Genomic DNA, 14147 nt, shown 5'->3' with positions numbered 1-14147 from the left:
TCCTGCCTTGGCCTCCTAAAGTGATGAGATTATAGGTATGATCATCACACCCAGCCCCAAGGACATTTTGATGTTTGAGTTAGTAGAGGGCAATATAGAATCTATTGCCCAGGCAAGGTGGCTCACATGTGTAATCCCAGCACTTTAGAAGGCTGAGGTGGGCGTATCACCTGAGGTCAGGAGTGTAAGATTAAGCTGACTAACATGAAAAAATTCTGTCCCTGTAAAAAGTACAGAACTAGCTGGGCATAGTGGCGTGTAACTGTAATCCCAGCTACTTGAGAGGTGGAGGCAGGAGAATCACTTGAACCTGGGAGTCGGAGGTTGTGGTGAGCCGAGATTGTGCCAACACACTCCAGCCTGAGCAACAAGAGCAAAACACCATCTTCAAAAAAAAATTAGCAGGGTATGGTGGCACATGCCTGTAGTCCCAGCTACTCAGGAGGCTGAGGTAGGAGAATTGCTAGAACTCAGGAGGCAGAGATTAAATAAATAAATAAATAAATAAAATAAAATAAAATAAAATAAAATAAAATACTATGTTGGGTGTGGTGGCTCATACCTATATACAATCCCATCACTTTTTTTGCATATGGACACTGTCTTCTACTTTTTTTATACCTCCCTGTAACTTTTAGCTTAATTTGCTTTACAGTCAACTTTTTCTTGAGGGATGTCAAGGTGGAAGGGTAATTTGAGCCTAGAGTTAAAGAACAGCCCAGGCAACATGGCAAAACCCCATCTCTATAAAAAATATAAAAACTAGCTGGGCATGGTAGTGCATGCCTGTAGTCCTAGCTGCTCAGGAGGCTGAGGTGGGAGGATTGCTTGAGTCCAGAAGGTTGTGGCAGTAGTGAACTGTGATTGTACCACTGCACGCCAGCCTGGGTAACAGAGCAAGACCCTGTCTCAAGTAAAAAAAGAAACTCCATGTATTACCTTGGCCAGATCAAGCTGACGAACTTTGCTGGACACATTCTCAGCCAGGTTGCAAGTAAAGGAGATCATTCCAGCCAGTTGCTTTGCATCTCCCTCAATTAGCTGCAGGTTGGGACTGGAGAAATACATTGTCAGCACATACATAACCATAGGGCAGTGGGTAAGAGATACAAACTTTTTTTTTGCATATAGACACTATGTCTTCTACTTTTTTTATACCTCCCTGTAACTTTTAGCTTACTTTGCTCTACACTCAACTTTTCTCAAGAATGTTTGGCTGTACATGCATACCTAGACTTGATAAAAAATTAACTTTTTTTTTAGATGGAGTCTGGCTCTGTGAACAAGCTGGAGTGCAGTGAATCTCTGCCTCCTGGTTCAAGAGATTCTCCTGCCTCAGCCTCCTGAGTAGCTGGGACTACAGGTATGCACCAACACACCCAGCTAATTTTTGTATTTTTAGTAGAGACAGGGTTTCATCATGTTGGCCAGGATGGTTCTGATTTCTTGAACTCGTGTTCCATCTGCCTTGGCCTTCCTAAGTGCTGAAATTATAGGTATGAGCCACTGCGCCTGGCCAAAATTAACTTCTAAAACCAATAAAGTCACCCCTAAATAGGTATAATGAAAGAACTAGAGAACAAATTCTCTCAATTGCTAAGTGAGCATAAGATGCACCAATCAGTACTATCTGAGAGGACGGTGAGATCAAGGAGCAACTTTGTTTTTTTTTTGAGACAGGGTTTCACTCTGCCACCCAGGCTAGGGTGTGGTGGCACGATCACAGCTCAACATACCATGATCATGAGTTCCAACTTCTGGGCTCAAGAGATCCTCCTGCCTCAGCCTCCTGAGTAGCTAAGACTATGGGCACACACCACCATGCCCAGCTAATTTATTTATTTTTATTTTTTTGTTTTTGAGACAGGGTCAAAAGTAATCCTCTAGCTTCAGCCTCCCAAAGTGCTGGGATTGCAAGCATGAGCCATTGCACCCAGCCAAGGAATAATTTTAATGACTAGCAAGTACACACTCGTTTTTTTTTTTTTTTTTTGAGACGGAGTTTCGCTCTTGTTACCCAGGCTGGAGTGCAATGGCGGGATCTCGGCTCACCGCAACCTCCGCCTCCTGGGCTCAGGCAATTCTCCTGCCTCAGCCTCCTAAGTAGCTGGGATTACAGGCACGCGCCACCATGCCCAGCTAATTTTTTGTATTTTTAGTAGAGACGGGGTTTCACTATGTTGACCAGGATGGTCTGGATCTCTTGACCTCGTGATCCACCCGCGTCGGCCTCCCAAAGTGCTGGGATTACAGGCTTGAGCCACCGCGCCCGGCCTTTTTTTTGTTTTTTTTTTTAAAAAAAGACGGGGTTTCACCATGTTAGTCAGGCTAGTCTTGAACTCCCGACCTCAGGTGATCTGCCCCACCTTGGCCTCCAAAGTGCTTGGATTACAGGTGTCAGCCACCATGCCCGGCCAGTACATACTATTATTAATATGGTGGTTCTCCACTGGGCACAGTAGCTCATGCCTGTAATCCTAACACTTTGGGAGGCGGAGGTGGGTGGATCACCTGAGGTCAGGAGTTCCAGACCAGCCTGGCCAACAGGGTAAAACCCCGTCTCTACTAAAAATACAAAATTAGCTGTGTGTCGTGGCAGGAGCCTGTAATCCCTGCTTCTCAGGAGGGCAGGAGGGTGAAGCAGGAGAATCGCTTGAACCTGGGAGGTGGAGGTTGCACTAAGCTGAGATCTCACCACTGCACTCCAGCCTGGGGGACAAAAGCAAAACTCCATTTCCAAAAAAAAGAAAAAAAAGGTGGTTCTCAAACTTGGACTATGTATTAGAATCAATGGATCACTGGGTAGGCTTATTAAAATACATCTTCCTGGACCCCACTCCCAGAGTTTCTGATTTGGTAAGTTTGGAGTGGGGACCTAGAATTTGCATTTCTAACAAGGTATGATGCTGGTACTATTGGTCCAAGAACTCTTTGAGAACCATCCAACTAATACCCTTAGGTGTTCACTTTTCCTTGAGATAATACCCTTTATTACACTTCAAGCTCAACTAGTGTTTGTAACAGAAAGTTAAACAAAATGGTAACTTGTCCAACTGACCCTGCTGGAATTTACATTAGCTCTTGCTGAGATGGATGCACAGACTCACCCCATTCGGTGGAGAGTGACCATCTTACTTTCAATGGTGTTTTGCTGTTCCAAAAGAGCATCTAGCTCTCTTTCCACCACTTTCTGAAACACAGAGAAACATCCTGTCAGCAGAAAGATCAGAAAGAACCCTAAGAGTTATCTAATCCAATCACTTGGCTGAAGGGTCAATCTCATTTCCAAATCCTTTTTTCCTTCCACTATGCTCTCTCTAGACTTTAACCATACTTCAGTTTGCACTTAAATTGCATGATTGTTATCTTACATATATCTTATTCCATCTGGGAAGAAATTAACTTTTAATCAGTATCATTAGCATAGTGTCTAATACAGGAAGTCATTTAAAATACAATGCCTGGCCTGGCACAGCGGCCTATAATCTCAACACTTTGGGAGGCTGAAGTGCATGGATCACCTGAGGTCAGGAGTTCGTAAGCAGCCTGGCCAACACGGTAAAACCCCATCTCTATTAAAAATACACAAGTAGCTGGGTGTGGTGGTGGGCGCCTCTAATTCAAGCTATTCAGGAGGCTGAGGTAGGCGAATCGCTTGAACCCGGGAGGCAGAGATTGCAGTCAGCTGAGATTGCACCATTGCATTCCAACCTGGGCAACAAGAGTGAAACTCTGCCTCAAACAAACAACAAAAAAATTTAAAAGAAAATTAAAGTCTAAACAAATGAAATTTCCAGTGACAGTTACAAAAATTTTTCTTCTTGGTATATAGTCAGTAGCCAGAGGTAATCAATACAATTCTAATTTTCTCTCATTCAAGCCATTTATTGTGCAACCTCAACTTATGCAATGTTTTAATGCTTCAGATTTTTCATCTGTAAAACATGGATAGCAATACATATCACATTGGGCTGTTGAATGATTCAAACAGGAAACCATACAAAGTGCTTAACATGGTATGTGGCATACAGTTCAACAACAGCCATTAAAATTAACCATACATTTTTATTTTGGGGGGGGCAGGGGCTCAAGAACTCTTCCTACTTCAGCCTCCCAAATAGCTGCTATGCTCACTGTTTAATTTTTTGTAGCGATGAGGTCTCACTATAATACTCAGGCTGGTCTCCAACTCACAGTCTCAAGCTATCTGCCTATCTCAGCCTCCCAAAGAACTGGGTACTTATGCCCAGCCAGCTATACTTTTTTTTTTTTCCAGATGGGAGTTTTGCTCTTTCACCCAGGAAGGAGTGAAGTGGCAAGATCTAGGTTCAATGTAACCTCCGCCACCACCACCCCCACCCAGCAGCTGGGATTACAGGCACCAGCCACTATGCCCGGCTTTTATATTTTTAGTGTATAGACGATGTTTCACCATGTTGGCCAGGTTAGTCTTGAACCCCTGACCTCAGGTGATCCACCTGCTTTAGCCTCCCAAAGTTCTGGGATTACAAGTGTGAGCCACCATGGCAGGCCATATACATACATTTTTATTAAAATTGTTCAGTACGCTCCAGAGGGAAAATTCCTCCTGACAGTTATCAAATACAAATACAGAACTTACATTATTTTGTCTGTAAGATTTCCATAATTTTCCACCCAACGTATTGAATGTCTTAATGAATGCAAGCTTAGGAATGTTAAGCCAAGATACTAAATTTTTTTTTGAGACGGAATTTCGCTCTTGTTGCCCAGACTGGAGTTCAACGGGGCTATCTTGGTTCACTGCAACCCCCGCCTCCCAGGTTCAAGCGATTGTCCTGCCTCAGCCTCCTGAGTAGCTGGGATTACAGGCATATGCCACCACACACAGCGAATTTTGTATTTTTAGTAAAGACAGGGTTTCGCCATGTTGGTCAGGCTGGTCTCCAACTCCTGACCTCAGGTGATTGGTCCGTCTTGTCCTCCCAAAGTGCTGGGATTACAGGTGTGAACCACCATGTCCGGAAAGATAGTAAATTTTAAAACACATCTTGCTGAGGCCAGACGAAACACACACACACACACACACACACACACACACACACGCTAAACTAGGCAGGCATGGTGGTGTCTATGGTTTCATAGACTATGATTGCAGCATCACTGCACTCCAGGCTGGGCAACAGAGAGCCGCCCTGTTTCTAAAAATAACAAAACAAAACAAAAAACCCACACACATCTTGCTGAAAAATGTGTCAGAAACTGCTAGAGTTAGCGCAAGTTTATACTTCAAAATACTCAAAGATATCAACGATTCCCTCTCCCTCAGGCTGAAACTGCCTTTTCTGTTCAACTTTGCTGTAAGTGTGGTCTGGGAAACAGCTGAAAAGGATAGATTAGAGCTTAGATCTCTTTTAACCGGCAAGGAACCCAACTGACATTTCAAAGTGAATTGACAGCATCGGGTTGCCACTGAAGATTAAACGAGGCAGGAGACAGAACGTTATAAAGTGAAAGGAATCGGAGAATCTAGTCCACACCCTCATTTGATAAAATGTCAAGGGTACAAGAGGTAAGTGACTTGCCCAAGCTTAGAGTTATACGAGTCTGAAAATAAGCTCAAATCTCTACAAAGATGTGCATTTGGCCAAAACACTAAAATCATATCCTTAAATCACTCCCCAAAAGAGTAAGTCTTAAAACACTTCAAGAAGTTTATCTGCAAAGCCTTCCCTCTTAAATGAGAAAACAGGATGAAAGCGTTTCATAATTTGTAAATTAAGCCAATGCAAAATAGCGCTTATTATTTTGAGAACCAAGCACTTTGGCATATATTCTCAGACTAACTTTACTCCCGTGGAGAAACTGGTGGCTATGGATCAGGGAAATCCATGGGGGTCTAGGGAGGAGAGGCTGCAGATCGCCCAGCTATCAGGGAAGACAAGCTTGCGGCGTCTGACAGCGTGAAGAGTTGACAGTTCTTCTCATATACCCGACTACGCTTCCGTTTCTCTGTTTTCCCGCTTTTTTGTATCCCCCCCCCAGCAAGGAGAGCTTCCCACAGCCCGGATTTCCCGACTGAAGGCTCCCACTATCCCTAGATCCTCCAGAAAGGAGGAGGCTCGGTCCCGCACCTCCTCGCCGCAGAGCCGTTCGTATACAGCCTCCAGCTCTTGCAGCTCTGTCAGGGAGCGAATGAGCTCAGCGGAGATTTCGGAGCAACGGTCACCTCCCACCCCCTCAGACGGCGGCTGCACCCCTGACAACTTCGGAGGAGACTCAAGGTCCGCCATCTTGGTCCCCATTCGGCACTTCCGGTCCCGCGAGGCTCCCCTCTGCGTTGGCGCCTTTTTGGGACTGCCCACAGAAGTGCCCAATGAATTATTGTGTGTTGTTTTTTTAAAGTCTACTTCTAAAAGCCTATTATTTTTCTCTTCTGCTGGAAAAAGCAAAGCAAAAAAGCATGTTTAAATAATTTTTAATGCTGTCTGGCAGCAAGACGGAAGCTTTTTTTTTTAAACTTATACTCTTCAGGCGCGGCTTGGGTGCCTTTTTCCGCCGCGCGCCACCGAAGGTCCCTGGCTTGAGGTCTAATGGCGGACGACAGTAGGTTGGAATTGGTGGTGGCTTAGTTTTTGAAGGGAGGTAGCATCCGTCGGATATCCACGCCATCTTTCTCGCTGCAGGGTAAAAAAACAGTCTGGAGACTTCCCTGGGCCCGGGGAGGCGGAGAGCGGCCATATAGAAGGGGGAGGGTTCGAGATTTTGGCGGGTGCGAGGCCGGGGACCAGGAGGAGGTGCAGAGGGCTGCTTGGGGCGCGAAAACGGCTTCCTGCAATCTTCTCTAGCTTCCATCCGCAGGGTGGGAACATGTCCTAGCGCAAAATAGGTCTTGTGGAGACTGCTTTTAATTTCTGGGGCCTCAGAAGAGCGAGGTCTGACAAGCAGCGGGAGATACGGATGTCTTCCTCTGGGAAGAGTAAATGGAACGCCGATGAGAAGGTGTTCTTGGTTATGAGAAAAAGAAAAAAAAAAGGTAGAAAGATGGAGCGTGTTAAAAGAAGGTGTTCTTTCTTGGTTATGAGAAAAAGAAAAAAAAAGGTGGAAAGATGGAGCGTTTTAAAAGCGTAAATAACGGAAACGGTCTTTAAGAGCCAAGACTCGGGTTTGAATTTGTATTTTGGTAGTTAGGCAGCTTTTCTCCTCTCAGTCTCTATTTTCTCATTTGTGAAGTGGGGGACAGAGTTTAAATGCGATGATGTTTCCCAGGAAGATGGGGAAGATGCAATGAGCAGTCATACCCGCTTTTTGTAATAATGTTAAACAGACGTGGGGAAAGTCTTAAAGCTTACCATATTTATTTGGTATATTTTGTTTGTTTTGTTTTTGAGACGGAGTCTCGCTGTCGCCCAGGCTGGAGTCCAGCGGGCGATTTCGGCTCACTGCAGCCTCCGCCTCCCTGGTTCAGTGATTCTCCTGCCTCAGCTTCCCGAGTAGCTAAGATTACAAGTCTGTGTCTCCACACCCGGCTAGTTTTTGCATTTTTAGTAGATGCGCGGTTTCACCGTGTTGGCCAGGCTGATCTCGAAAGCCTGACTTAAAGTGATCCACCCACCTCGGCCTCCCAAAGTGCTGGGATTACAGGTGTGAAGCACCGGTCCAGGCCCTCTGTATATATATTTTTAGTACTGGACAGATCTTCCGAAATGCGCCTTCCTCGAAGACCCAATATTTTTCTTTTCTTTTCTTTTTTTTTTTTTGAGACGGAGTTTCGCTCTTGTTACCCAGGCTGGAGTGCAATGGCGCGATCTCGGTTCACCGCAACCTCCGCCTCTTGGGTTCAGGCAATTCTCCTGTCTCAGCTTTCTGAGTAGCTGGGATTACAGGCACGCGCCACCATGCGCAGCTAATTTTTTGTATTTTTAGTAGAGACGGGGTTTCACCATGTTGACCGGGATGGTCTTGATCCCTTGACCTCGTGATCCACCCGCCTCGGCCTCCCAAAGTGCTGGGATTACAGGCTTGAGCCACCGCGCACGGCCCCAAGACCCAATATTAAGTGTCACTGGAGAACCTGAATCCAACTAGTTTTGGGAAAAATGAATTCCAAAAGTTTGTAATGAATTGTATTAGAAGGGGAAAGTAGACTTTTTTGGTAAGCTACAAAGTATGAAAAGTAGCTTGAGGGGAGCTGTTCAGGGATTCCCAAACGGCTTTTAGCTTCCTCTCTTGCTCTTTTGTTGGTAATTTCTCCGCTCCCTGGTCTTTTTTTTTTTTTTTTTTTTTTTGAGATGGAGTTTCCCTCTTGTTACCCAGGCTGGAGTGCAATGGCGCGATCTCGGGTCACCGCAACCTCCGCCTCCTGGGTTCAAGCAATTCTCCTGCCTCAGCCTCCTGAGTAGCTGGGATTACAGGCATGCGCTACCATGCCCAGCTAATTTTTTGTATATATATATATATATTTTTTTGAGACGGAGTTTCACTCTTGTTACCCAGGCTGGAGTGCAATGGCGCGATCTCGGCTCACCACAACCTCCGCCTCCTGGGCTCAGGCAATTCTCCTGTCTCAGCCTTCTGAGTAGCTGGGATTACAGGCATGCACCCCATGCCCAGCCACTTTTTTTGCGTTTTTAGTAGAGACGGGGTTTCACCATGTTGACTAGGATGGTCTCGATCTCTCGACCTCGTGATCCACCCGCCTCGGCCTCCCAAAGTGCTGGGATTACAGGCTTGAGCCACCGCGTCCGGCCAATTTTTTGTATTTTTAGTAGACACGGGGTTTCACCATGTTGACCCGGATGGTCTCGATCTCTTGACCTCGTGATCCACCCACCTCAGCCTCCCAAAGTGCTGGGATTACAGGTTTGAGCCACCGCGCCCAGCTGTCCCTGGTCTTTCTACTCAGTTCTTTTCATTCATCTTTTCGTGTGTTCCTAGAGAATTAAAGATATACCTTAGTATCAAGTAGAAAATTTTATGTCTCTCAGGACCCATTTCTAGCCTGGAGGATTGATCTTACCACCCTGCTTTTGCCCAGCCCAGAAATTATTATTTCTGAGGATGTTTACTTATAATTCTCTCCTGGTTACCAAGAAGATCAAATTTGTATGTTAGTTATATCCCAATGATGTTGGATTTCTTGAGGTCCTGTGCTTATTTTTTTTTAATTTTTTAATTTTTTTGAGATGAGTTCTCACCCTGTCACCCAGGTTGGAGTGTGGTGAGTGACACCCCGGCTCAAGCAGTCCTCCCACCTCAGCCTTCCAAGTAGCTGGGACCACAGGTGCGCATCACCACAGCTGGCTAATTTTTTGTAATTTTGGTTGAGATGGGGTTTCCCTGTCTTGCGCATGCTGGTCTCCAGCTCCTGAGCTCAGGCAGTCCGCCCACCTTGACCTCCCAAAGTGCTGGGGTTACAGGGATGAGTCTCGCGGCTGGCCTCTCATGCTTTTGTTTGTAAATACACTGGGGAAAATAGTTTATTTTGTAGTGGTAACTGTAGGTATAGTTTTGGGTCATTGTGGCAGAGGTACAGTTTTTGCTGTCTTCAGTCCTGTCTGCTGAGAAGGAATCCTTCTCTGTGACTTTATACTCCTTTGGGAAGGCCGCCTTCTGCTGAACAGAAAATGATGAGGTCCCCTCCTGAGGTTTTGTTTTAGTTTTTGATGAGTAAGTTGAAATTTTAAATTCTAAGCACTCTTTGAATATGGAGTTATATGAGAGATGCAAATGAGAAAGAAGTACACTTAAGAAACCAATTTTCTTCATTAGATTAGCAAAGGTCAAGTCTTACCATTTTGGCTGGTTGTGGGGAAATGGGACTTGCACACTGCTGGGCATGTGAATTGTTAAAGTCTCTTTTGAAGGCAATTCAGTAGTACCTAATAGCATTTCAAATGTATGAATTCCTCAATCCAATATTTCTATGTACAGGAATTAATTTAAGAGATATACTTATGAGCATATGAATTACCTACATGCAAGGACTTTCTTTTTAGCAGTATTCATAGCAGAAAGAGATTGGAAACACCTGAATGTTCAGTGAGGTGTTGGCTAAATGAATGTTCCCATTCATTGGAATGCTCTGCAGCTGTAAAATAAAAAGAGACAGCCCTTTGTTTATTGTGTAGATAGAGTAATACAAAATAAGGTGCGATATACTGTTGAGTGTATAAAATATAGCACTCGACCGTTTATTAAAAAGGGTTAATAAAATGCCATGAGCCAGGTGCTGTGGCTCCTGTAAGCCCAGCTCCTTTGGAGGCTGTGATGGGAGATTCCTTGAGCACAGGAGTTTGAAGCCAACCTGCCCAGCATAGTGGGACCTTGTCTCTACAGTATAAATATATGTTCTTATTTGTATAGATAAAAAATATTTGGAAGGATAAGTTTTATGACTTGGTGAGATCGATTCCACCAGGGAGAACTGGATGGCTAGGGAATGGATTGGAGGGAGCTTTTTGCTGTGCCTTCGAATTCTGGACTAAGTTAATGTATAGCCTATTGGAATACAAGTAAACATAGACCTGCTTAGTTTCTGTGACAAATTGCCTAATATTGCATTAATGTTACAGATTCCAGTTCTCACCATTTTCGTTTGTTAAGTGACCTTGGGCAGGTGATTTAATCTCTGTGTTTGTGTTTTCTTATCTATAAAATGGATATAATACTGCAACTTAATAGGATTCTTACGAGGCTAAAGGCAAAATATATGGCATTGTGACTTGGCATTTAGAGGGTACTCTTTAATTTTTTTTTTTTTTTTTTTTTTTTTTGAGATGGAGTCTCCCTCTGTAGTCCAGGCTGGAATCAGTGGCACGATCTCTGCTCATTACAACCTTTGTCTCCTGGGTCCCTGTTCAAGCGATTCTCCTGCCTCAACCTCCCGAGTACCTGAGATTACAGGCACCCACCACTATGCCCACCTTATTTTTTGTATTTTTAGTAGAGAAGGGGTTTTACCATGTTGGCCAGGCTGGTCTCGAACTCCTGACCTTGTGATCCACCTGCCTCAGCCTCCCAAAGTGCTGGGATTACAAATGTGAGCAGTGGTACTATCTCAGCTCACTGTAACCTCCACCTCCCAGGTTCAAGTGATTCTCCTGCCTCAGCCTTCTGAGGAGCTGGGATTACAGGCATGAGCCACCTTGCCTGGCCTATTGTTTCTTGCTCTTACTCCACTCATTCTGCTATCTTCAACCAGAATTTCCCATACAGATATGTCTGTTGAAGTAACAGTCTCCCAGCTATTTTTCTGTTTTCTTTTTCCTCAGTTTGCTTGGATTCGGTACTCTTGGTGTGCAAGGCCTGGAGGCGTGGGTTAGGTTCGCTGGCTCAGATTTGCTGCAGCCATGTTCCTGTACAACTTAACCTTGCAGCGAGCTACTGGCATCAGCTTTGCCATTCATGGCAACTTTTCTGGTAAGTTCTTTTGTTAACATCTTTTGAAATTTTAAGTGGATTTATACATATCTTGCTTAATCTTTTGTGGAGGAAATTTTTCCGTTTATGACAAAACAGTTGTTGGTAAATGTAAACAATTCAGATAATGAGATACGGTGTTAAGTTCTGATGCATTATCTATGACCTATTTCAGGGACATTTCCTAGACACATTATGTAATGATTCTTGTCAGGGCACACATTTCTTGGCTGCCTACTTGGTGCCAAGTTGTGTGCTTACTGCTGTGAGACATACTGAGATGTGTAAGACCTGATCTTTGATCTTGAATTTGACATCAGGTTGGATAAAAAGAATGTCTGAAGGTGTTTGTCAGGTTATCAGAAGAGTGATTTATCAGAGAGTGATTTAAGTAAAGGGAAAGTTGGACCTTAGTTTGGTGCTTGAAGAGGTAAAACTTTGGAATGAGAGAATGGGGAAAGTGCAATTTAGGTAGGGAGTGCTGCCTGCCTGCATAGAATCAGATCATTTGCTTATGTCCATGTGGGGGATATTTTTATAAAGATGGATTAAGGTCAGATTTGAATTGTGTGAAATTTCAAATACTGGTTGAAGAAATACATAGTTAACCAGCCGGGCACGGTGGCTCACGCCTGTAATCCCAGCACTTTGGGAGGCCGAGGCGGGTGGATCACGAGGTCAAGAGATCGAGACCATTCTGGTCAAAATGGTGAAACCCCATCTCTACTAAAAATACAAAAAATTATAGCTGAACATGGTGGCGCGTGCCTGTAATCCCAGCTACTCAGGAGGCTGAGGCAGGAGAATTGCCTGAACCCAGGAGGCGGAGGTTGTGGTGAGCCGAGATTGTGCCATTGCACTCCAGCCTGGGTAACAAGAGTGAAACTCCGTGTCTCAAAAAAAAAAAAAAAAAAAAAAAAAGAAATACATAGTTACCAAAAGGGAGGTACTAATGTTTATAAAATAACTTTTTCTTGCCATTTGCAGATGTAACATTTGTTAAAACATTACTTGGAGTTAATGCAAGTAATGCAGGAGGTTCATGATGGTGTAGAGTATTATATAATTTTTTTTTTTTTTTTTTTTTTTTTTTTTTGAGACGGAGTATCGCTCTTGTTACCCAGGCTAGAGTGCAATGGTGCGATCTCGGCTCACCGCAACCTCCGCCTCCTGGGTTCAGGCAATTCTTCTGCCTCAGCCTCCTGAGTAGCTGGGATTACAGGCACGTGCCACCATGCCCAGCCAATTTTTTGTATTTTTAGTAGAGACGGTGTTTCATCATGTTGACCAGGATGGTCTCGATCTCTTGACCTCGTGATCCACTCGCCTCGGCCTCCCAAAGTGCTGGGATTACAGGCTTGAGCCACCGTGCCCGGCGAGTATTATATAATTTTGAGGGTTAAATCTGAAAACTGAATGTGTGGTAGTGAGCAGCAGCCTCATTGACCACACAGCATTCATATTTCATGTTACTATTTTCTCTGATGCTCATTATGGCTCTTTGTGAGTTCGAGCCTTCATTTGGGTAATTTAGTTATTTGCTGCATTTGATTAAGGAAATATATGTATGGGAATTTGGAGATTTGTGACTGACTTCATTATATAATGTAATGAATCTCAGCTGGAGTATGGATAGAATTTTTGAAAGTACATTTTTTTTCCTTGAGACAGTGTCTTGCTCTGTCACCCAGGCTGGAGTGCAATGGCATGATCTCGTCTCACTGCAACCTCTGCCTCCAGGGTTCAGTTGATTCTCCTACCTCAGCCTCTTGTGTAGCTGGGATTACAGGCGTGCACCACCACCCCTGGTTAATTTTTTGTATTTTTAGTAGAGGCGGGGTTTCACCATGTTGGCCAGGCTGGTCTTGAACTCCTGACCTTGTGATCTGCCCATCTTGGCCTCCCAAGGTGCTGGGATTAGAGGTGTGAGACACTGTGCTTGGTCTTATATTGAACATAGCAGGTGCTTTCACATCATACCAATATTTCTTAGAAAATGGATCAACCACTTTATTCTTGGCTCCCTTTTTGCCGCCTTTCGTAAGGGGCTTGTTCTGCCAACCGCCATGGTGCTGCTCAGAGAACCAAAAGGGTTTTTTTTTTTTTTTTTTTGAGATGGAGTCTCGCTCTGTTGCCCAGGCCGGATTGCAGTGGCGCTATCTTGGCTCACTGCAACCTCGCTCTCCCGGGTTCAAGCGATTGTCCTGCCTCAGCCTCTCGAGTAGCTTGGGATTACAGGTGCGTGCCACCATGTCTGGCTAATTTTTGTATTTTTAGTAGAGATGGGGTTCACCGTGGTGGCCAGGCTGGGTTCTAGTTGTTTATAATCTTTATTTTTTGGTGATCTAGGAACCAAACAACAAGAAATTGTTGTTTCCCGTGGGAAGATCTTGGAGCTGCTTCGTCCAGACCCGAATACTGGCAAAGTACATACCCTGCTCACCGTGGAAGTATTTGGTGTTATTCGGTCACTCATGGCCTTTAGGCTGACAGGTGGCACCAAAGATTATATTGTAGTTGGCAGTGACTCTGGTCGAATTGTTATCTTGGAATACCAGCCATCTAAGAATATGTTTGAGAAGATTCACCAAGAAACTTTTGGCAAGAGTGGCTGCCGTCGTATCGTTCCTGGCCAGTTCTTAGCTGTGGATCCCAAAGGGCGAGCCGTTATGATTAGTGAGTGATTTACTCTACCCGCTCTGCATTCTTGGTTTAGGGTAACAGTGCTGTGATCTTGGTGACGTGCC

At 44.5% G+C, this 14147-nt stretch overlaps 2 protein-coding genes across 3 annotated transcripts in view; one reads left to right on the top strand and one right to left on the bottom strand.

Moving 5' to 3' along the window:
• COG4 (component of oligomeric golgi complex 4) overlaps positions 1-6298 on the bottom strand; it is a 35737-nt gene extending 29439 nt beyond the window's left edge. Inside the window, exons 1-3 of one of the 2 annotated variants that reach the window (XM_003939926.4) lie at positions 6114-6298; positions 3108-3190; positions 940-1054 (exon numbers count right to left, since the gene is read on the bottom strand). In XM_003939926.4, the coding sequence (XP_003939975.3) occupies positions 940-1054; positions 3108-3190; positions 6114-6284 (369 nt within the window). In that variant the 5' untranslated portion in view covers positions 6285-6298. Of the gene's footprint in view, positions 1-939; positions 1055-3107; positions 3191-6113 lie in introns of those variants that run through there. The other variant, XM_074406192.1, reaches the window with a different exon arrangement.
• Positions 6299-6537: 239 nt separating this feature from the next.
• Positions 6538-14147, top strand: part of SF3B3 (splicing factor 3b subunit 3) — a 53761-nt gene continuing 46151 nt past the window's right edge. The window contains exons 1-3 of the mRNA XM_003939928.4: positions 6538-6666; positions 11253-11400; positions 13750-14076. Of these exons, the coding sequence (XP_003939977.1) occupies positions 11331-11400; positions 13750-14076 (397 nt within the window). The 5' untranslated portion in view covers positions 6538-6666; positions 11253-11330. The remainder of the gene's footprint in view (positions 6667-11252; positions 11401-13749; positions 14077-14147) is intronic.

The sequence above is a fragment of the Saimiri boliviensis genome, chromosome 1 (assembly GCF_048565385.1).
Source record: "Saimiri boliviensis isolate mSaiBol1 chromosome 1, mSaiBol1.pri, whole genome shotgun sequence".
NCBI classification, from domain to species: domain Eukaryota; kingdom Metazoa; phylum Chordata; class Mammalia; order Primates; family Cebidae; genus Saimiri; species Saimiri boliviensis.
The sequence above is the reverse complement of the archived record's forward strand: the minus strand, read 5'-3'. Positions and strand labels throughout refer to the sequence as shown.